Here is a 23,294-nt window from a genome sequence, read left to right on the forward strand (position 1 = left end):
CTCCTGCTTTTTGGACTCTAGAAACATTGGGTCTTCCTGGGTCTTCAAAGCCTTCAGCCTGGAAGACCGAAAACATGCTGAAGACTAAGTGACATGAGAGCGGACGTGAGCTTTGGCTCCCGGCTCTCCTCCGGGCCTCCAGCCTGGCGGCCTCCAGGCCTTCAGGCAGACGCATGCCACCAGCTGTCCTGGGCCCCTAGCTCACTGGCTCGCCTCATAGATCTGGAGACTTGCTGGCTTCCAGAACTGTGTGAATCAGTTCCTTCTAATAAATCATATATATACTATGCGTCCGTTTCTCTTGAGAACTCTTATGAATATAGTGGATGTTTGAGAATTTAAAAACGTAATTATTGTGTTTATTCAGTCACTTGTTCCCTATTCTTAGGTGTGTGTGTGTGTGTGTGTGTGTATATGCTGTAAATGTTAGTGCCAATGCCAGCACTCGGCGGGAAGATTCCCTGCTTTGGGACAATGTTGTTTTCCAGGAGTAATTTCTTACTGATGCTGACTCCTGATGGGGTGGGGGTGGACCTGCTTCAGGCATACCTTGTTTGGAATCCTTCAGCAGAAAGACTTCTAGTAGTTCACACTGTAGACTTGTTATGAATGTGATTTAGTTTAGATAATATTGATCTTGCTTCATTCTTTCATATCTATGTGATAATATCCATTAAAGAACAGTCCTGGTGGTCCCAGAAGTGCTGTGTCTCCACTGTCCTGAGCATGATACATGAGCGCTGATGGAGGCTGAGCTTTTCTCCTTCCCACTACCGGGAGTCAAGAGCCAGGAGCCCAGAGGACTGCGAACAGCTCTACCCACGAAGATGGGCCGTCCAGTCCCGGCGCACTGCCCTTCTTGCTAGGCCATGCCAGCCCCCCGCTGCCAGCTTCTAAGACACTTATCTGGATGTGTTTTTGTTTCTGCACTTGCATTAGCCTCTCTATGAGAACAATTAATTCTTTATCAACAGCATTATTTATTAGGACCAATTTCATTTCTGATCATGGTACCTGTACTCTTATTAATAGATCCTAAAACGCACCCATAATGCTCAGAAGCCCAGAGTTGGAAGGGGCCTTGGAAGGCATCCCGTCCATCTTACCTGGTATTTGCCCAAATCCCCCTGCAGGCTACTTCGTGCTGTTCACATGCAAGGGCAAATGCAAAGGAAAAACAAGAGGTGTAGTTCTCTATGTGGAAAAGAAGGGAAGATATTTCCTTCCTCTCCTTTTTCTTTGAGTGTGTACTTTAGAAGACTTGTAATTTAAAAATGAGCAGAGGACCAGAGTAGGCATTTTCCCAAAGAAGACATACAGATGCCAACAGGCATGTGAAAAGGTGCTCAACATCACTAATCATCAGGAAATGCAAATCTTACACGAGTCAGAATGGCTAGTATCAAAAAGACAATAAATAATGAGTGGTGGCCAGGATGTGGAGAAAAAGGAACACTTGGGCACTGTTGGTGGGAATGTAAACTGGTGCAGCCACTGTGAGATCAGGATGGAGGTTCCTTAGAAGGCTAGAGCTACCATACATTCCAGCAATCCCACTTTTCTATATTTTTTCAAAGAATATAAAAAACACTGATTTGAAAAGATATATGCACCCTTATGTTTACTGCCACATTACTCACAATAGCCAAAAAATGGAAACAACTTAAGTGTCCATTGACAGAAGAATGGATAAAGAAGATGGGGTACATATGTACAATGGAATGTTACTCAGCAATAAAAAAGAATGGGAAAACCGAGATGCAGAGAGGGACAGTTGGGCAGCTGCCTTCCCCTGGTGGAGGCCCGGGCCCTGTAGCCCCACCCAGCAGCCTGCCATGTGTGGTCGCAGGTGTGCCTCCAGGGCCCCTGTGCATGAAGGTCCTACCTCTGCTCATTGTCCCACCTGCTCTGGCTCGAGCTCTAGGAAGCAGGGTGTCCAGCAGGCTCCCTGGGGCCTGGAGACCGTGGACTCTCTTTCCATCCAATCCCATTCAGAGGGCAATGGTTTCCAACATGGAATGTGAAAAAGGGGTGGAAAAAAATCATCTGCTCTGTGATTTTATAATGTTGAGGATTTGGAAAGCTAAACATAGAAAGAAAAAACACAAAGATGAAAAGTGTGTATGTGAGAGAGACAGGCTGTGGGGAGAGGTGGGCGTGGCGGAGCCTGGGGAGCTCCAGGGGTCTGAAGGCTGTCATGCGGGAGTGGGATGGGGGCTCGCCGCCTAGCTGGAGGGCTGCCCAGGTGTGGTGGGCCCAGTGCCGCAGTCAGCCTCAGTTCACTGTCAGGAGGAGTCTTCTGGGGGAGTCGCCCACCCCCAGGATGGGCTGCTTCCTCAGGACTCTGGGCTCGGCATTTAGAAGGATTTTGTCCATGTCCTTGAGCTTTTGCATGCACTTGAGTGGCCCGAACCCTTGGGGCCCACCCCAACAGCCTGCATTTGCAGGGACCCCTCCCCAGTGGTTCCGATGTAAGTGGTGCTCACCATACCGACCAAGGGTGTGTGCCCTTGACAGCTGCATGAAGCTCCTCTCTAGCCCTTCCTTCTAGCCTCCACGACAGCAGTGTTCCCTGGAAATGGCCCCACCCAGAGGCCCCAAAAACCCAAGGCACTTCCCAATCCCCTCATCAGACCCCATGCCAGAGACCCCAGTCCCCAAGAACCCCCGAAGCTGGAACACTGGGTGGAGGTCTCACTGCGGGTCCCCACTCCCCCAGGGCAGCCCTCCGATATGTTTCCACCACCTCTCCTCTTCCTGTGCTGTCCTCCCCCAACCTGAGGCCCTGAGAGTTCCCTCCTGGCCCCTCCACCTGCCAGATGGCTTGGCCTGTGCGCTGAGCAGGGTTCCAGGAAGAGGCTGTGCGTAGTGAGTGATACCACACATGCCATCTCCATGCTGGACCACTACACGGAGCCCCACAGCAGCTGTGCACATCCGTCCCTCGGGACACGATTGCTATGTCCCAGGACTGGGGTATGTCCTGTCTGGCCTGGTAATGCCAGACATGATTTTGTAGTGGAGTCTGTTGAACCTGTGTTCATAGGACCACATAACTCAGAACCTGAGATGAGAAAGGCCCTTAAGAGGTCAGCTTACTGAACCTCCACCTGTGGGCAGAGAAAGGAGGCAGGGTCCAGCTCAGGTGCCACCACTAAAAGCATAGTCCACACCCACAGAAACACTGGGGACAGGGCCCGGGACAGGACCAAGGCCCGGGACAGGGTGAGTGTGCAGGCATGTGTCTGCATGTGCACATGCATGTGTGAGCATGCAAGGTTGCATGGTAAGCGTGCAAGTAGGCGTAAGCACACATGCATGTCCGTGCACACACAAGAATGAGTGTGAATGTACCTACATGCATACATGAGTGTGTGCATGCGTAGCCTTAAATCTAGCTTTTTGTCCCAGCTGCTTCTCCTAGATCCTTCGTTCTTGGAAACCATGCCAGGCAAGTGCTGGATTTTCTGCATGGAGGCACTGCCTGGGAAGAGTGACCCTGGGGCTCTCTGCAGGATGGACCTGAGGCCCCATACCCCCTGGAAGTGATGGACACGACATTTGGGAGGCATGTCCCTCTCCCTGCTGGGTTACAGGCTATTTTCTCCTCAATGTGTTTACATGGAAAAGGCAAGTGTGGAAAATCCCTGTGGCCATCATGCAGAGAAATATGCATAAATAATAAGTGGAGGGAATGACTTACTGTGGATTAAATTAAAAACAATGTGTGATTCTCCTTTTATGCCTGTGTGAAAAGAGGTTTGAGGGAGAGCCAAGCTAGAAACAGATGGTCAGTTTTGAGGGTTTTAAAAGTCATACGAACTTTATTATAGAGAGAAAGCATATTACGACAATGTTTCATGGACAATCCCAAATCAGCATAAAGTGCTCAGCTGATATAAAGTCTTGCCTTTGCTTGATGTTCTGGTTACCACAGTGATGGGGCAGTGGGGGAGTGAGGTTTGAAGAACCTGGGCTTTGGGGTCAAATCTCCCACTCAGTACCTTTATCTGTATATTGGGGGTAAGGGACTTACTGCACAGGATGATTCTGAAGATGACAGGAAAGCAGGGCCCAGGGCCAATTTCTAGTTTTAAAACATAACATTACCTTTGAATCCACCTTCCTATTTTATGGAAACTTTCATACATTACAGTAACCAAAATTATAAGAGATGTTATAATGGATTCATCTTGCATTTTTAGATGTTCAGATTTACCTAAATTATAATACTTTCTCTATTTTTTATTAGTGCTAATTAAATTTTATTTTCTTGAATATTATGTCATAGCTTTAAAATGTATTCTTTTCCTATTGAGACTCTTTTTTTTTTTAACCTCCCTTCCAGCACAGTTTATACATCAGTCCTGCACTCCTGGTTTCCTGTAAAGGGTGTTGTCTTCAGGGAAACTCCTGCAGTCGCCCCTTAACTGTGGGATCATTTCCAGCTCCTTTTATGTACTCTTGTCCTGGCATCTGTTGTTTAGTCATTAACCACCAAATGCAGCAGTTAGTCCTCTTAGAGTTTAATCTCCTGGGAATCAAAGATGTAGCAACGTTGATGCGGGAGTCAGGCTGGAAGGTCCCTTCTGGAAGAACTGTTTTGTATTTTGAACACAAGGGAATTCTACTTCTGGACCCTTCTGTCAAGATGGATCTTTGTTACCTTACTTGAGAGTTTTCTTGGTAGGACTAGTAAGATCATCACCCAGTGTTAAAATTGTGCTTCAGCTTTCTTTAGCAAGCCCTGGAAGGCACCCCAACCGAGGAAAAAGAAGGCAGCGTCACCTAGGAAGTATCTGGAGTGAAATTTTAAAATCCTTTTCACATACAATGTGATGCTGCTGAAATAAAGCACAGGTAGCTGCCACCCAGTCCACCCCCAGTGTTTCCCTTTATTCCTCGGCCCTTTCTGGGTTGTGCCCACTTCTGTATGTCGTGCAGGCTCGTTGTCTCATATGAGGCACTGCCTGACCCCACGTTGTGAAGCAGTCTTCATGCTCCAGGAAGTCTTCACAGAGAGCCTGTCAACATCCGTGTGGTGTCACGGCCAGACGCCCTGTAGTGCTTTCCCCGGTCTCCCCAGTGGCTCACTTTGATGCCTTTCCAGTTTAGACCCTGATTGGTAATGACCGTTTCTGAGACTGCAGCTTGTGGCCCTCGGGCCAGTCCTCAGGAAGAAGTCACTGGGTTAAGTGCACCAACATTTTTATGCCTTTGATCTGTTTTGTCCCATTGTATGAAGGATGCTTTTCTGATGAACCACTTTGATTGGGTGCTGTTTTCTCCTGCCAGCTTCCAACAATAAGGTAAGAGAATACTTTGCAGGTGATGGAGGGAATCAGATTTGGGGCTGAAATGTGTTTTCTGAGCAACCATGAGATGGGACACAGCGATGCTGTGTGATAGCTGGGTACTCAGCTTTCCTGAAAGATGCCATCTGCCTGGAGCGAGAATGGGCTGTGACATACAGGTGCCCCGAGGGACCCTGCTGTGGCAGCGGCAGGCATTAACGAGCAGGCATAAGGGGCCACTCCCTGCCAGCGTGCCCTCTGCAGCCACAGCCACTGTCCTTGGCACCAGGAGCAGAAGGGCCCTTCTTCTGGACCCAGGAGGCCTGGGCCCCTCTGTGCTGACACTCCGGAGAGGCCCAGAGCCACACTGCTGCCGGCCGACTATGCTCCGGACCCTCGGGCTAGCCCTGCTGGCTCTGGTCAGTGCCGTGGGCATGAGCCAGGCCAGTGGCTTCACAGGTGAGGGGTCCGGGCTGGGTGCGGGTGACACGGGAGGAGCAGGGGCTCTCCGGGAGCAGGTCTGGTGAGGACAGTGTCCTGCCTAGAGAGCTGGCGTCTGCTCCTTCTGGCCAAACTTTCTAATAACCACAGGAGAGGTGGTGTGTGTGCCTCTGCTGCAGGTCTGCAAGCCACTGAGAACAGTGCAATCCTGGAGCCTCCGAGGTGTGGCCTCCCGAGCCTTGGTGGATTACGGTCTCAACCTGCAGATGGGGCGGGGGCCCAGAGTGGTCAGGGACTCGTGCAAGGCCACACAGCCAGTGGAGGCAGAATTTGCACCAGGTGACCCCAGCCATTGACCGTGCTTTCCCCTCCCAGGCAGGCAGGGTCATGAAGTGGGCTCCCACTTCCAGCTTCTCTCCACTGTGGCTGCTGCCGGCCCTGCTTTTGTCTTTGGTAAATGAGGATAAAGTGGCTGATAGTGGAGTGAGGGGCCGAGCCAGCATCGGTCCAAAGCCTTTCTGAGGCAAGCGGCTCCTGCTGAAAACATGTTACATTTCTGAAGCTCCAGATTTCAGAGAATTGCGATTGCAAATCTTTTAAATCATTTTCTTCTTAAATTCTGTCTCATTCACTTGGGAATTCATAGAGACCCATTCTGTGCCTGTGATCAACTTCAGTTTTGTACTAGTGTCAAGTTTTTTCACCCATAGGCAGGGTTTTGGTTTGTGACTTTTTTTCACTTGATTTTCCTGGGGAGTGAGTAACATGTAAGCCACACAGTCAGTCAAAAAATGACTGGGAACATCGCAAAGCGAGAGGTGGTCTTAGGAGGTGGCTCATGAGCCCCTGCTGTGCGTGTGGGGCGAAGGAGCAGAGCAGGGGCTGTGTCTGGGCTGCTCATCAACTTGCTCTTATGTGCCAGGTGCTGCTTTTACAGACCTGATTCACTTGATCCCCCTACAGCCCCAGGGCACAGCCAGCATGGCTGGGGCACCCGGAGGACAGGAGGTGGGGGTTGTGAAGCTGGTGAAACGTGGGTCTTCTGACTCCAGACTGCTGCCCACGCAGGGCACTAAGGTTTCCCACCTCTGGGACGAGAACCCAGGACCCCCAGTTACCATGCTGGTGGCTCTAGAAAGGATTGATGAAATGGCAGGGTCTGCTAAAAGGTTTCTACTCTGGGCTTGGCCAAAAGCCTGGCTTGGAGGGATCTCGGTGGCCTCCAGTAGAATGAAAAACAAACAAAAACAAACATTGCAAGTGCAATTTCAGAGGAGGTTAATGCGTGTGTGTGTGTGTGTGTGTGTGTGTGCGTGTGCAGGGGTGCTCTGCTAATGATCAGCTGGGACCTTGGCCTGATAGATGGAGCCAATGGCCCTCTAGAGACAGGGAAGTGTTACCTTCATTACTGCTTCACAACTCTTCTTGGGTTAAAATGGAAAACAGAATCTGGGCCCACCTGCTGTGTTCTCGGAGCAGGCAGCCTTCACCTCTGTCTTGTCCAGCACTGTCGCTCAACTACTGACCTCATCCTCTGTGGCCACCCTCTCCAGGCCCTCATCCAGGTCACATCTAAGCTCTGGGCCAAGCTGCCCTGGCCTCGGAAGCCGATTTCTCCTGCACCACCCCACATAGGCTCCCATTCCTGCCCAAAGCTTCCCGTAACCCACCCACCCCACTGTGAAGGTGGGCAGAGGCTGTCTCCATCCCAGAGGCCCTGCCACTGCTGGGGTGACTGGGAGGTGGCCATCCCCCAGAGAGGCGGTCCGGGCTCATTGCCATGAGTGGGGTCTGTCTAGGTGGTGGGACTCGGCACCAGAGGGAGGTACTGCCTCTCCCATCAGCCTGGGCTTGGCAGCTGGGTAGTTTCTGCCTAGGGGACCCCAGCCCCATGAATCTTGCATTCTGCACGCTTGTGGGGTGCTGAGGCCAAAGCAGGGAGCCTCCAGCATGCTGTCCTGGTGTCAGGGGGAAGGTTACCTCTTCTGCCCCCTCTGGGTTCCTTCCCAGAAATCCAGCTTCACGCTGAGGGCTGTACACTCTAACACTGACTGCCTACCCACTGGCTGGAGTCTCATATTGCTTAGAGCTCAGAGGCTGCGTATGTGACAATGTGAAGTGTATGCAGACCATTTGTCCACCCTGTACTGAGAGCCCACGGGTGCAGTGCATCCTGGGCCGGCTGCTGAGGGGCACCCACAGCCCAGCTCTAGCTCCCAAGGGCTCATTGACAAAGAACCAGGGGCTGAGGGCTTAAGCACATTTATTGGCTCAGTCTGGAGGCTGACGTCTGCAATCAAGGTGTCAGCAGGGCTGGTTCCTCCTGAGCTATGAGGGAGAATCTTTGGGGTTCCTTGGCTTGTAGACTCATTCCCCCAATCTCTGCCTCCATTCTCACATGGCGTCTGCCTGATTGTACACCTGTCTCTGTGTCCAAATATTCCTTTTTATAAAGACAGCAGCCATTAGATAAGTGTCACCCCATCGTAGTTTTGTTGCAAAAACCCATCTCCGAACAGGTCACATTCTGAGGTACTGGGGGCTAGGACTTCAACATAGGAATTTGGTGAGGATCAGGAGGGGACCTAATCTAGCCCACAACAGGCCCTGACACAGGGGGCAACAGAGGGCCCTGGGCAGATGGGCAGTGGTCACAACCAAGAGGCACAGTGCTGGTGAAGGTAGTGCATGTATAGGGCTTGCATAGGCCTGCCCAGTGTGTCCTACAGGGGGACGCCATGCCCTTATCTCATCATGTCACTGACAACAGTGACAGGTGGACTGAACTTCACCATCTGTGAGTTTCTTGCATGTGCTTGAGATATTTGTTTATCTTCCATCTCATGCCACTAAAGAGTGCCAGTGCCATCGGTACTCGGCATGCAGTGGGCACTCAGTGTGTACTTACGGAGGGAACTGGTGCGTGCTCATTTCACCAGGGGCTCAGCAGATGCAGGTGTGCACAGGACCCTCCAGCCTGTGCAATCAGCCAGCACAGAGCAGAGGACAGATGCGAGCCGCAGATGTCGGGTCCTTCTGTGTCCCCTCCGCACACTGCCAGACCTCCGGGCTTCAGGAGGCAAGGGTGGGGCCTGGGCATGTCTGAGCTCTGCAGTCAGGGGGACTTCTTGGCATGCAGGCCACTGTCGACACTTCATTCCTCAGTGTTTGACCGGCTTCATGGCGCACGATGGCCATACTGAGGGGTCTTCCAGGACTGGGGGTCTTGCCTCCCTTGCTTTTGTGGAAGTGGAGGGCTTGTGGAGAGCCGCTCTATGGATTTGGTCTGGTCTCTCCCCACTTGTAGACAAAGGCCTGTCCTTGCTGAGCTACTGGCTATGTGACCACAGCGTGACTCGAGCGGTCCAGAAAGTGGAGACCACCTGACATCCCACCTGACCTATGCACCCTGTGGTGGCTGCACCCGGGCAGACACTGCCGCAGGACTGTTTACAGGACCCAGTACCTGGCGGTGCAGGTCTCTGAGTCCAGGAACATGGCTGAGTGCTGTGAGGGCTGCGAGCAGCTGGGTCTCTACTGTGTCCTGCGTGAGTCGGTGGTGGGTGGGGGCTCCTTGCTGCCCTGTCCCTGGGCCTCCTGATGGGTCTCGGGGGGTTCAGTGTTCACACCCACCAGCCCTGAACACGGATTCTCAGCCCTGAGTGAGCATCAGGGGCGTCTCCAAGCACAGCGCACTGGCCCCAGCCTTAGATTGCAATCCAGTGGGTCGGGGGAGTGCAAGCTCCCAGCTGACGCTGCGGGCCGGGGCACCTGCTCTGAGAAGCTCTGTTCTGGGGCAGGGCTCTCAGACCTGACCACACACCAAAGGCCCCCGGGCAGCCTTCCACACGCCGCTGCCTGGGACCTGCCCTCAGAGATGGTGAGGCAGCTGGTCTGGGGCACAGCTGCAGCGCTGGGAACTGTTTAAAGCTCCTGGAGCTTCTAACACGCAGCTGACTTTGAGAGCCACATTGCAATCTCTTCCATATTGGCAGCCAAGCTTTTCTTTTTAAAAGCTGTACTGGAATGCTTTCTTCAAACAAAATCCTACTCTGAACAATGTGTGAAAGGGATTGGGTCTGCTTGGAGCCCTCAGTCCCAGGGGCCCCCAAGTCTTCTTACTTCCTTGGTGTGGTTTGGAAGACATCTGGGGTGGTTACCAGGGAGGCTGCTGTGGTTCTGCCAGGGCCAGGTACAGAGATGGCCTGGCAGCTCAGGGTTGAGTGCTAAGACGACACTACTGTCACCAAGGCCACCACCACCGATAGAAACCCGATGCCGCAGCTGAGCCCAGGTGCCTGCTGTGGATTCCCTATGTTCCCAAAGGGCACTGGCGGGGAGTGGCTCTCCCCCCGCAGGCCTGCCCAGGTGCTGGGTCTGAGTCCTTCCTGTGCCGACACCAGCTCCCTTCCACTTTCCCTGACCCCAAGGGCCACATATACAAAGGGGCGGCCAGATTAATTGCCGCCCCTGTCCTGAGGGCACCTCTCTTCTTGGAGAGCCTGAGCCCCACTGTTAGGAAGGCCTCAGGGCACACAGCCTGGGCAGGAGGGTCAGGACATGGGGGCAGAAGGCGGGTGACACTCTGTTCTATCCATCTTTCCCCGAGAAGGTCACATTTTCCTACCTGCTGGCTGTTGTGGGGACTCATGGAGTCACCCCCAAAGACCAGAGTCATGCCAGTTGCACCCATGCCTTTCTGTAGGGGCTGCAGCTGAGCGGCCAGTTCCCACGGGAGAGAAGGCAGCAAGGGTGGGCGTGCCCTCCCAGACACCTGCTGCTCATCTTTCTTCCCTCCAACAGACCGGCCAGCTGCCAGGAAATGCCTCTCAGGGGATGTCAGCCTCACTGTTAGAGCGTTAGCACCTTTCATTAGGACCTCACCGGGTGGGGACAGGGCCAGAACACTCTGGTTAGAGAGTGTCGGGGTCAGGCTGCTCCGGGGACTGCCAGTAATGGTGTGGCTGGTGTCGGGAGGGTGGGGGCGTGGTGGGGGACACACTGCAACAAGGAAGGACCCAAGGAAGGAGGGGGAGGGCCTTCCCGAGTGCGTCCTTTGTGACAGGCCACCGAGGGAGAGCCCTGGTCACTGACAGACAGGTGCACCCCTGTTCTGCCGACTGGGACACAACTTGTGGCAGGCAGGCAGCTTGACCAAGATGGCACAAACCTGGGCCTGGGTCTCCCGGACCCATCAGATCCAGTCTGCCGCGTTTGAGAAGGGGCCGGGTGGGGGAGGGCACCGAGAGCGGCCTTGTCCTGCTGGGTGCCCAGGCGTGGCTGGCGTGAGACCGCGCACCTTATCCAGGGTTGCTGGGCTCCCAAGATCAAAGCTTGAGTGTTTGATCAAAGCTTGTTGGGAGGTGCCTTGTGACGGGCTGGCTCTTCAGAAGGGAAGTTTGAGATCAACAAGTGACCCCGAGATGCTGGGCGATCTGCACAGAGTGAGGCAGGGCCAAAGCCTTGGGGAAAGCCTGAGACCTTGGGGAGCACAGGAGGACTCCCCTCCTGCCTTCCCTTGGTGCAGGCCTCTGTGCAGTCCAGTGTGTGGGCCGTCGGCCCTCACTCCCAGCCACCCATCATCCTGAAACGGAAGTGACAGCGCCTCTGACATCCCTCTCAGTCTAGACGACTTTCCCACTGTCTCAGTGGACTCCAACAAGTCATACACTGTTTTATTTAAATGTATTTTTAATATAATTACAAAAACAAACACAGGAGCCACACAGAAAACCCAGAAACAAACAGAAAAGAACAAAGGGAGATGCGTGGAAGCGGCCGCTGTAGCGTTTTCTTGTGCTCATTCGGGGCAGACATTCCACAGAAGCATGGGCAGCCTGGTGGAGGTCTGCAGCACGCTTGTACCGCTTGGTGATTAACCGGGAACATCTTTCGTGCCAGTGAATGCTATTCTGCAGCATGATTTAACGGCCACATGGAGGTATGAGCGCTTGCTAAGCCATCTCCTACCGCTTCAGAGCTAGATGTTGCCAGTGTTTCAATGTTATAAATAACACCAGGATGAGTACCGCCCGGTATAAACACCGCTGGGCACCATTGGATTATTCACTCAGGATGAGTCCAGGAGCTGGGCTGGGCATCTTAGCTGATGTGCACCAACTGCACTGACCTCCCTGCTTTCCGCAAAGCCCGTCTCCTCTGTGGGCCGTCACCTTGGCAAGCCCTCTGTCGTGGGGCAAGCCCAGCACCTCACTGGATCGGAGGCACCCCAAACTTTGTGGCCCCACAGGCTGAGGACCAAGGCCCCTCTGGGGAAGGGGGCCTCTGAGGACAGAGGTGGTGGCGGATGAGAGCTTAGGCCCTGAAGGCTTCAGAGCCGTCACTCGGACAAATTTCCTGGCGTCTCGTCCAACCGTGACTAACCTCAGGTTGCCAGGCACTGGGCAGTCCTGCTCCATTGTTTGTGTTGAGTTAGTAGAAAGAGAAGCAGATTTTCGACTTTCTACCAAGCTGGGATCAGTGACTGTTCTCTTGGGCTCTAATAAGCCGGCCAGCCAGCCCCAAGGTTCGGAGGGGGATTCCCGGCAGCACCCAAATGAAGATAAACTTGAACTCAAAAATGCTTGTGCTCAGACAACCATTTTTGGAAGCCAGTTTTTCTTGGTGCCTGATTTTCTTTAATTTAAACAAACCTCTTAATCCAGGATAGTTTTAGATTTACAGGCAAGTTGCAAAGCTGGCAGAGAGAGCTCCCAGTTTCCTCACCTAGTGTCCAGAACAGGGTGGTGCATTGTCCCGACTGCAGAACCAACACGGGAGCATGACTGTGACTCCGACCCCCTCCTGGCCCCGCCAACCCTGCTCTACTTCAGTCTCACTTTTCTCTCTAATGCTTTCATTTTTTTAGTCATCTTCCTCCCTACTGGGGGTGTTTCTAGAGTGTGGGTGTCAGTTGGTCTTGTCCAGCTTTCCTGGAGTTTGAGGGGCCTGGAACTGCACTTTTAAATAGCCTGTGGGGCACAGAGCTTTACATGAATGGGCGTGAGAAGCACCAGGGGTGGGTGGGCAGGGTGCCTCCCCCGGGGCGGCTGGCAGCAGGCCGCGGGCTCACTGGCCCTCCCTCAGGTGCATCCCTGTGGTCTCTCCCTCCTCCACAGCCTCCTTAGGCTTGGGGTTGGGTTTGCTCCTGGCTCCCCTCCGTCCTGGCCCGGCTCCACCTCTGGGCAGGCCGACATGTAGGCTCTCCGGATGGTTACCCTGCTGCCTGCAGGGTCCCCCAGGCAGGGTCCGGGCAGCCTCCACCATGTCTGGCTGTCTGCTGAGCACCATGAGCGTCCATGAGCGGCTCAGCCAGCCTCCTGGGTTCAGGTTCTCTCTCCTTCCTCTTTGTGATTTTCTATCACCCTAAATATCAGCACCTGGACTCCTAGCCAACCCCCACTGGAGGGCTCAGATTCTCAGATATGTCTGTCCCTTTCTCAGATCTCTAACACCCTTTTCTTCAAAAACCAGCCCATGTCCCCGTAGCTGTGGCTGAGGTTTGGGCCGGGGCCCTGGGTCTCGCATGGTGACTCCAGCCATGTCTGGCCACGTGTCCTCATTGCCGCTGGCTGCCAGCACTTCTGCACTGACGGCCTAGAGCCGTGTTGGGAGGCAGGCTCACATGGAAATCACTGTGCACAGGGGCCCCTGGAGTTGTGTGGCCCCAAGCCCTGTGGTTGGCCTCAGCCGACACCCAGAGCTGGCCAGCGGGGGGTGTGCCGCGTCACCAAGGGCATGTCCAGTAGGCATGCCAGGCCTCACATCTGTGTGGCAACCTCGGGCTCCACCTGAGACCGTTCTTCTGGCAGGTATCCCCAGTCCGGGACTGGAGCCAGGTGATGCCTAGACCCGAAGCCCTGGAGGCTTCTTGGAGTTTCTCTGTCTTCTACAAGCCCACCCCATCTGTCAGGCCATCCTGTGGGTGCTCCTCACTAAAGGCACCCAGGATCTGAGACTTCTCGCTGCCACCACCCATCACCCTGGCCCTGCCACCACTAGCTGTCACCTGGACCATCACGGTGGCTCTCAGCTGGGTGCCACCACCCTCCCGGCAGCCAGGGCACACATGGCCGCTCAGTGTCACATTTCCCCCAGGGCGAGGGAAGGCACAGAGGAAGGATTGTAACAACACTGGGTGCAGAGTAGGCCAGTGGCTGGTCAAACCCCAGGCACCTGGGGCTTTACACACGGCGAGAGGCAGCTCCAGCCCCGATGGCCACCTGAGGCCACGGGAGACAGGGACACACAGCTAATCAGAGCACTCGGAGGATCTAGGCAGGCACCAGTGGTGTTCCCTTCACCCCTGGACTGCCTCAGCCCCCCAGGGCCCTCACCTCAGCACAGCAAGGGTCTGCTGGGTTCCTCCTGTCCTTTGGGAGGTCCCGTGGACTCCTGAAGTCCGCAGGGGCACTCTCTGCTCCCCCAGCCTCTGCAGAGGCACCTCTCCAGGACAGCCTGCCCTGCCCACCTGCCCCGGGCCCTGCTTTTTCTTCACTGAGGCTCTCCTCCCATCTCACCTTCTATAGGTCTTCTTGGGCCCTGGCCTCTGTTCACTGGAATTTATGTATCCTGAAGCCAGGGACTTTGCCTCTGGTACCTTGCTGGGTCCTGGGCATCTCGCACCATGCCTGGCACATAGTAGGTACTCAATAAATATGAATGAATGAGTGAGGGAGTGAATGAGTGAGCCATCGGGACCCAGAGCACCAGGGAGTCCTCTAATGGGGTGGTGGTGCCCCTGCACGTGGTCTCCTAAGGCCTAGAGGAGAGGGGACACCCAGAACCCCACCTGAAACTGCCCTTCTTCTAGGAAAGATGGTCAGACTACATTAAAGTCAGAGCAACAGCCCTCCATGGCTGCTCTGCAGGATGTGGTGAGGTGCTTTCCAGCCCAGGATATAGCCGTTGAGCTGGCCACCCTGTGTCCTCCAAGAAATGCAGATGGAATCCAGCGCCAGGAAGCACCTCGGAGGAGTGCCTGCTCAGTGCTCAATGATGCTGTTGCTAACATTGTTATTGCTAATCACTCTCCCCCAGCCCTGAATCCGTCCTGGGAGTTTGCTTCAAGACCTGGGGCCTGCCCTGCAGCGGGGCTGGAAGCATCCACCTTGCCCTGCACCCTGGACCCCGATTGTCCCGGACTTCAGAAGTGCTGCCCCTCATCAGGGGGCCACCGCTGTGTGGCACCCACTCCTGGAGGTAGGTCTGAGGGCTCAGAAAAGCAGGTCTGCAGTTAGGCAGCTGAGCAGGGGATGGGGCCCAGGCTCTGATCTGGGTGAAGGTTGGGAAGGAGTGGGTTTCCAGAAACAGCAGCCCCGGTTTTACCAGGAGCCTGCAGCCGTGTGCCCAGCACAGCACATTCCACTCCTAGGCAATGTGTTTGTCAAAATTGGCCGCCAAAATCTCAGGGGAAGAAGGTGCTCACAGGTGCTCTGAGGAGGGGAGCAGGGACCCGGATTTCCCAAGTTTACCTGGGGAATCCCTAGGTGCTCTGGGTGGTGCTGGTTGGATGCTGAACTGTCATGGTGGGAGGAGGTAAAGCTAGCTGCTTGTGAAGCGCCTCAGGGAACTGAAATCACTCTCACAGAGTTTGGCAGGTCCATGGCCCAGCCCTCACTGCATGCATGCCTGGTCTGGGAAGTTCTGCCCTTGACCATGGGCTGCCTCTAGGAGAATGGGCTGGTGGAGGCTCAGAGTGAGGGGAATATGTGTAAATAATAAATACATGTCATGTGCAATATATATTATAATTCATTATAGTATTAATAATAGTATATACTATATAAGTATAGTTTAAATTAATAACATTGTTACATATAATATACATTAATTGTGCTATTTTGCTATATGTATTATAGGATATATGTTAAATATCATGTATTATGTACAGTCTTATCTAGTATCCATTATATACAATAATCTATTGTAGAGTGTGTTAGGATTATGTGTATAACATAAGAGGTGGGGGAAGTGTCCAAGCCGCCCCTAGTGGCGGCCTATGACCCATCAGTCTGTGTCCTTGGGCAGCTCCACAGGGGAACCCGGAGGGTTTCTGGTACAATTTGACTGTCCTGGTGAAAATGGACTTCAAGGAACTCCAGCAGGTGGACCCCTGGCTCCTGAACCACATGCGGCTTCTGCACTCCGTGGTAGGTGGGGGAGCCACTGGGCGGCTGCAGGTGTGGGCATGGGGTGGACACAGGTCTGGGGGAGTTCCATGAGTGACCTCCGAATGACTGATTCTTAAACAAATGAGAATTCCTAATTAAAAACCAGCTCTAACGAGGTATGATTTCCACACAATTTGGTACATGCACGAAGGTGTGCAGGTTGCGTTGTAAGCCCCGCCCTATATGGAATGTAGAGTGAAACCCTGAATCCTTCACCCTCATGCTGCTTGAACAAAGGCCCAGAGGAGACAGCCTGGTCCCAGGGCTAGACCCTCACCCACCTTGCTTGGACCCCAGGTTCTGTAGGGCGCCGGGGCCTGGCCTCCAGATGTGGTCCTCCACTTTGGCCCTTCTGACGTTTGGGGCTTCCTGCCATCGCAGCACCCCGGGCTCCACCCACAGGACCCCAGGGATGTGCCCAGGTGCAGCAACTGAAAGTGTTTCTAGACATGGCCACCTGTCCCCTTGAGGGGTGCTGCTGGTGGCCCTGCTGTGACAGCTCACACCTCTGACACATCAGCATGGCTTTCCAACCAGGATGATGTCACATGCTGGGTGTTACCATCAGTCCGGGGATCCAGCAGTGGGCAGGGGATCCATCAGTCCCATATGCTGGCTCTCCCAGGTGGTGATCTGACCTCACAGCCAGCCTCAGGGGTAAGTGACCCGAGCAGTCACCCCACACTTAGCGTGAGGTCCTGCTGTTACCTCTTGAAAAGCTTAATACTTTTTGAACAAGGAGCCGCACATTTTCCTTTTGCATTGGGCCCCACACACTGTGTGGCTGGTCCTGCCTGACCTTCACATCCCATGGATGTGTCCCACGTGGGGCTGGCGGTCATGGTGTCAGTCCTGGGGTCGGGTCCCTCTGCATTTAGGACAGCGCGCTGCGGTGGCCCCAGAACAGAGGACATACATGCTCACCTTGCCCTGGGCCACACAGTAAGACAGCCAGGAGATAGTCCAGAACGTCATTCTTGCCATCTTCCCCAGCTAGAAGTGATTTTTGTCTTGTCTTAGCTCATTAGGGGGTTGGGCTGCCCCATTAGCCAGTAAGAGCATAGCTCTGCAGCCAGATTGCTTGGATTCAGTCCCAAAGCTGCTGTGTGACTTTGGGCAAGTTACTTAGCCTGTCTTTGCGATAGCTACCTCCTCCATTAAATAGGACTAACACGAATCCTGTCTGAGACAGTGACTGTGAGGTTCATCATGCATGTGAAGAGCTTGCATGGTGCTGATACACGTAGCCTCAGAGCTGTTTAGTTGTTGTCATGGTGGTGGAACTGTAAACACTATTGTCCTGTGTCATCTGTTGTCTCTTCATGTGTGTAGGTTTTGTTTCTGCAGGCAGACGCCGCCGCCCTGCGGGAGGGGGCCTGCCCTCCTGGGCTCCTGGCTGGTGTGGGGCTCCCAGGAGGCCAGGGCTGGTATTTGGTTCTGCCTCCTCAATTATGGGCTGTGTCTCCCGCTGTGAAGGGGTATCGAGGGTGCCGAGGAGGAGACGGACTCCAGGGCCCCCAGACTGCCTTTCTGGCTTCCCACGGAGCCTTGGGTGCCTGTTGGCAGAGGCTGTTTTGTGATGCTGCTCTGCCGGGGGTGGGGGTGCAGGGAGGGGGTCATCCCAACTTGCCTGGCTTCTCAAGGCAAATTATATCTTGAGATTTTAAGATATTAGGCTGGAGCAAAGAAGAATGTATGTGAGATGAGAAAAGGGATCATTCAACTTAGAAAAGAAATCAGATGTGTACAACATGAGATCATGGTCTGACAGCTAGTTCTCTGATTCCAGATCTAATTCTGTCACCAACTGCAAGCGTGGGGGCTGGGGGCCTGCTGCTGGCTGGTGTTTCCTCCCGGGACTGCTGAGCCAAGCACCGCAGCCTGGGGGCTTATGCGACATTCATTCTTTCTCTGTCTGGAGGCCGGAAGCCTGACATTGAAGTGGAGGGATGGGTCCATTACAGGACTTTCTCCTTGGCGTGTAGACAGTGGTCTCCTCCACATCCCCTCCAACATCCCCTCCCCACCCCCACCACTCACACCATTTCCTTCTATCCATGTCTGTCTCTGTGTCCACACGTCTTCTTTGTATAAGGACACCAGTCATATTGGGCAAAGACCCACCCTAGTGACCTCATGTTAACTAACTACATCTCTACAACCCTAGTTCCAAATGAGGTCACATTCTAAGGTCCTGGGGGTGAGGGCTTCAACATAGTTTTTTTTTTTGGGAGGGGGAGTGACAACATAATGCAACCCTTAACAACTGGTGTTGCAGAAGTATTTAGAATCTGGTTTCTAGGACTTTTATTGGGCTAATGACCAATATAAAAATATTACAGACGTCCTTTCCTGCAGAGCTGAATCATGCATGTGTACAGTTAATGTTGACTTCCCCCAGCCTCAGCTTCCCTGCCTGTCTGACAGGAGTGCCATCCACTGTGTGACAGTCTGACTCCGGCTTCACAGGTCACAGGTGCCTTGCAGCCTCTGGACCCCACTGTTTATCACCTGCAGTCGGCTGGTGGGGACACCTCGACCACCGTGTCGCGGCTGCTGCTGGGCCTGCCGCAGCTGGTGCCTGTCGCCAACGTCTCTGCGATGTTGGCTGGCATTGTGAAGCACGTCTATGAAGTGATCAGCGTCCGGGTGCAAGGTGGTGCCCTCCCTTGGTCCTCTCCTTGGGGAGGGGGCGTAGCAGAAGCAGAGAGTCCAGCCAGTGAGGGGTGGTCTTCCCATGTTTAGCTCACTCTGCCCAAGCCAAGTTTAACCCCCAAGTTCAGAGGCAAAGATTTGCGAATGTTTTGCCCCAACAGCTCTCCCTGTCCCCCACACACCCACTCACCCCCAGGCTTCTCCTGCCAGCCAAGCGGGCACTGGCGAGCAAATCCCACAACAACTCATGAATAACTTGTTTCTCCAGTTCTTGGGTTTCCAAATTTCCCTGCTGCCTTTACCCACCTTCCCGGGGGGCGTCCCTGTGCCTAGGAGGCTGTCTCAGCAGAACTGTACGGAGGTGAGCATGGCGAAGCACACAGATGTGGCCTTGTTTCTGGAAGGCATTCCTTAGTCTGTCTTTTTCTTCCTTCTGATTTTGGTCTCTGTCAGGGGTCAGCAAACTTTCTGAAAAGGGCCAGACAGGACACATTTTTGGCTGTGGGCAACGTGGCCACTGTCTCCCCTGCTCAGCTGTGCCCTTGCGGCCTGGCAGTAGCCGGGGGCAGCGCTGAGCCAGGGGCTGGGCTCCCACGGCCTGAGGCTGCTGCAGTTTGCTGTTCCCTGGTGGGCAGATGGCTGCTCAGCTGGTGAAGCTTCTCTGAACTCAAAGGTTACACAGAGTGACAGCAGGGTCTGGAGCCTGCAAAAGCGAAAGTGGTTGCATCCGATTCCCTTCCAAATCCACAGATGTGCTTGACACCAGGCCGAGCAGTGCCAGTAAGGGAGGGGCGTGTCCTGTTCTGCCATGGCCCTCCATCCAGACACTGCAGAGCACCCCGGAGGGACACACGTTGGTTTATTCCTCAAGGCAGCGAGGGGAGGTGTGTCTCAGCAGGAGGCTGTTAGAGAGGCCATGGGGGCGGGTCTAAGGAGCATGACTTTGATCTGAATGGGGCGCTGTCAGTTTTGTGACTGGGTATCACAGTAAATGTTATCTAGCGGCAGGCAAAAACTAGCATGGAGATAAGCTATAATTGGTAAATAACTAATAGTCACTTATCTTGGCCAAGAGGGGGGTTGGCATTTTGTGGGTGACAGGTGGTCTTTTTCTGTCTGGCTTGGATAAAGGTGAAGTGGCCTGGCTTTGTCTGCCTTTGTCCTGGCCTTGTCTGAGCTGGTGTTCTGCAGGACTGTTTCTGTTTGCTAGGATGGTCACTGGGCCTGGCTGCCTGGGGCCGCTCTGGTCTCCTTCTCAGTCCAGAAAACTGCCTGTCCACAAGGTTTATTCTTGGGTAGGGTGCTTGGACTGCATCATCACCCTTCAGACTCGATACGGTCCCACAGCAACTTGGGCCATGGTAGCCTCCCACCTGCACATCCTGGCCACCAGGTGAGCGAGCCGCGTGCCCTGAGACATGGGCCGGCTGCCCTGGTGAAGGAGACCAGTGGGCCGTGCGGGCTTCTGAAGATGGGGCTTCATAAGTTATCGCAGGGCCCACTGCCCAGGCCACTTCTTTAGTGTGTGTGACACAGGTGTGGAGGCTGATGAGAATGACCAGGTGGTTTAACTCACCCGTTCTCCTTTTCAATAGATGTAAACAGATGTTTCTTCGATGAACTTAGTGCCTGCTACGGAGGAGAGCTGTGCTCCAACGCACGGGGCTCATCCCAGTGCAGCTGCTGCCTGGAGTTGCCCACCTCATCTCCCCGGAGGCTGCCCAGCATGTGTGAAGGTGGGTGGTGGCAGGGCCCTCCCAGGCAGGGAAGGGGTGGCTGAAGGCATCATTCCAGGCCAGCGCCCTCCATCGCATAGGCTGTTCTTGCAGTTCTTTGGTTTAACAAATGCTCGTTGATGTGCGGTTCACTGCGCCAGCTGCCGCTCGGGGCAACACGTACAAACAGATCATAGTCTTTGCTCCTGGAGAGAGCTCACCAGGGGCCTACCAGGCACAGAGTGCAAGCAGGATGCCTGTATGATTTATTGTTAACGGGGACCCTTTTGAGAGTGGAAGGGGCTTGATTAATACTCACACTGGGGCCTTGAAGAGCCTGGGCTGTCCCTGGCATTGTAAGGTCAACCCAGATGGCAAAAGGCCATGCCGGTGCTGGTGGAAATGCTGAGAAGGAAGTGCTGAGCTCTGCTCCAGGTGGGTTCCTGCCACCCACTGGCTTGGAGAAAGAAGAAACTGTATTTTGAAAAGTGCTGTGAAGATGAGCCTCAGAGGGCTGGAATCTAGGTGGCGGAGGCCATGGGGAGAGGTGAACGCCAGGAGCACCCTGGAGACAGAATCTTTGGGACTTACTGGTGAACTAGATGTGGGAGAGGAAGAGGAAATAAGGCAGTGCACAGATGTCCTGCTTGAATGATAAACAGATGGGGGTTTCTAGATGAGCTGGGTAGACTGGGGTTATTGTCATTTTTGGCAATGACAGTTGAAACGGAGTGGAACAGGAATCGAGGGGAGATGCCACAATGCTGACTGAGACGATCAGTGGCAGGTTAGGGCTGTGCACACAAACCCAGGGTCAGCAGCAGCCAGCTGGCACTGAAGCTGTGGACCTCCTGGGAGACAGGGCAGAGGCCCGGGCCTGGGACTGAGGACCCCCACTATCTGGAATGGGAGGGGAGGTTTGTGGGGATGGGGTGAGGCAGAAAGAAGAGTGGAAAGGGGTAATCCTTATAGGCATTTACTCTGAAGAGGCTCAGAGAAATCAAGCAGAACCTGGAGGAGGGGTGACTCCCAGGAGGTGCATGACGCTAAAGCACATTTGTGTGCAGATGGAAGAGAGAGAGCCTGGCCCAGTTCAGGCCTCCTTGCCTCTGGGAAGCTGCCCTTGGAATCTCTTGTCCCCCTCCCTGCAGGGCTGCCCCAGCTGCAGATGGCAGTCACCTGTGGCTGCTCCCGTGGAGGTGTGGGGCTCAGGGAGGCACGTAGTTGGCAGCTGTCTGAGGTGGGCTGGGCAGCAGGTGCAGGCACCAGCCTGGCAGCTGGGATGGTGAGTGGGAGAGGAGCAGGTGGAACCCCAGCTTGCACGGGTCTGGGTAGACATGTGCACCTCCCCACCCATGCACAAATGTGCCCACTATGCTTTGCACAGGACCCCCACACACAAACACTGTCCTGGGTCTCCTGACTTCTTAGGGAGAATCCTGTCCAGTCAATGAGAACAGAAGGCTAGAGTGCAGTTATTGACAATACTTTGGTTAGTAATCTGAAAAAATATCAGACTATTTACAGTTAGGAATGTTCATTCAAACTGCCATGCTACCCGGCGCAAGTTGGAAGATCCCCTCCAGATGAAGGACACTGGACAGCTAGACATGGATAGAAAGCTGACTTCACTTCTAATAGGGCAGGGAAGACAAATCCAGTGCTTCCAGACCAGAAATTCAGAGTGAATTCCAGTCGCATATTGCTAAGGGAAACAGCATGTGTTTTAAATTTAGAAGCTAATATAAATGAGCAATCTGCTGGAATGGATGAGAGGTACAAACCCATGGAAAATACAGCACAAATCTCAGATGCTTTTCTTGTGAAATTAGTCACCCAATTAATGAGACACAGGGCAGCTGGATTCTTGCACAACACAAAACCGTAAGAAATATTGCATGGTTCGCACTTAATGTTCAGGAGCACGTTTTGCTTTCAGGATGGACTGTAACTGTCTCCAAGGGTCATCCTAACTCCCTCTGACACAGCCCCCTTCCTAGCTGGAACCCAGTAGCTATTCAGCTCTGTGGATAAAGTGAAGGTTCCTGTAGCCAGGATTCTCCCCTGGCCCTGGTTGGCTAGCTCACTACACACGTGTGGGCAATACGTTGCTATTGACTCTATATAAAGAGCTCTGCCCAGTGCCCTGGGTGACATGGCTGCAAGGCTGCAGGAGAGCAGAGACAAGGACAGAGACCAGCTTGCTGCAAGCCGATTCACTCTGAGTGGATGGGATTCTAGTGACTGACCTGCCACTTTGGAAATAAAGTGGAGTGGAAATAAAGTTGGGTTATAACCCTTTCACCCCAAGAATGTTCCATTGTCACTTTCGGTCTCATTGACTCTGCAGTGAACTTGCCAGGTGCTAATATCCATTTGCAAGGCAATTGGCGACAGTTGGCAGGATTCATTGCTGACCAGGGAAAAGAACAGGCTGCCCTCATGGGAGGGGTGTCAGCGGGCTGCCCCTAGGGATGGGGAGACTTTCGAGTGTCCCCCAGTGGACATGTGGTCTGGTGTGGCTTGCCTCCTAGAGGACTGGGCCCCACCCCAGGACTGGGACAGCCCCAAGGCAACACCTGAGGCAGTAAAGGAGGCCCTCAGCAAAACAGGGAATTCCTTAGAGAAACAGAGTGACCACCAGGCTGTGGAATGCGGGAATGCGGGAACGGTGGGAGGTTTTTTTCTCACAATATTGAGAAAAGCCGAAAGGGAGAAAGACATCCTCCTGCAGGAAGCAAGGGAAGAGGCGGCACGAGAAAGTGAGCTGCGAGGTGCCATTGAGGAGGTAAACTATGTGCTGGTGACTGAAATTGCGTCGCTGTGAGGTGCGGTGGAGATGAAGGATGTCGTGGTGGCCCGAGAGGAAGCAGCACGAGAGCACAGGCTGCCAGGTGCCAGGGGCAGGTGAAGGAGTTAATGGAGCCGTCAGCCCCAGAAATGGAGGAAAGGAGGCTTGATGAACAGGTGGGGGTGGAGGCCCTGCTGGTGCTGGTGCCAGAGGCATCAGCCCCTCC

The 23,294-nt window shown here is 53.9% G+C and overlaps 1 protein-coding gene across 1 annotated transcript in view; it reads left to right on the forward strand.

Annotated features, from left to right (window-relative positions):
- The first annotated feature begins 5,355 nt into the window (after positions 1-5,355).
- UMODL1 (uromodulin like 1) overlaps positions 5,356-23,294 on the forward strand; it is a 108,714-nt gene continuing 90,775 nt past the window's right edge. Inside the window, 8 exon segments of the mRNA XM_057504873.1 lie at positions 5,356-5,753; positions 9,043-9,117; positions 9,120-9,155; positions 9,158-9,283; positions 14,775-14,936; positions 15,765-15,886; positions 18,377-18,563; positions 20,158-20,298. Of these exon segments, the coding sequence (XP_057360856.1) occupies positions 5,378-5,753; positions 9,043-9,117; positions 9,120-9,155; positions 9,158-9,283; positions 14,775-14,936; positions 15,765-15,886; positions 18,377-18,563; positions 20,158-20,298 (1,225 nt within the window). The 5' untranslated portion in view covers positions 5,356-5,377.

Source organism: Manis pentadactyla, chromosome 1 (assembly GCF_030020395.1).
Source record: "Manis pentadactyla isolate mManPen7 chromosome 1, mManPen7.hap1, whole genome shotgun sequence".
NCBI lineage: Eukaryota > Metazoa > Chordata > Mammalia > Pholidota > Manidae > Manis > Manis pentadactyla.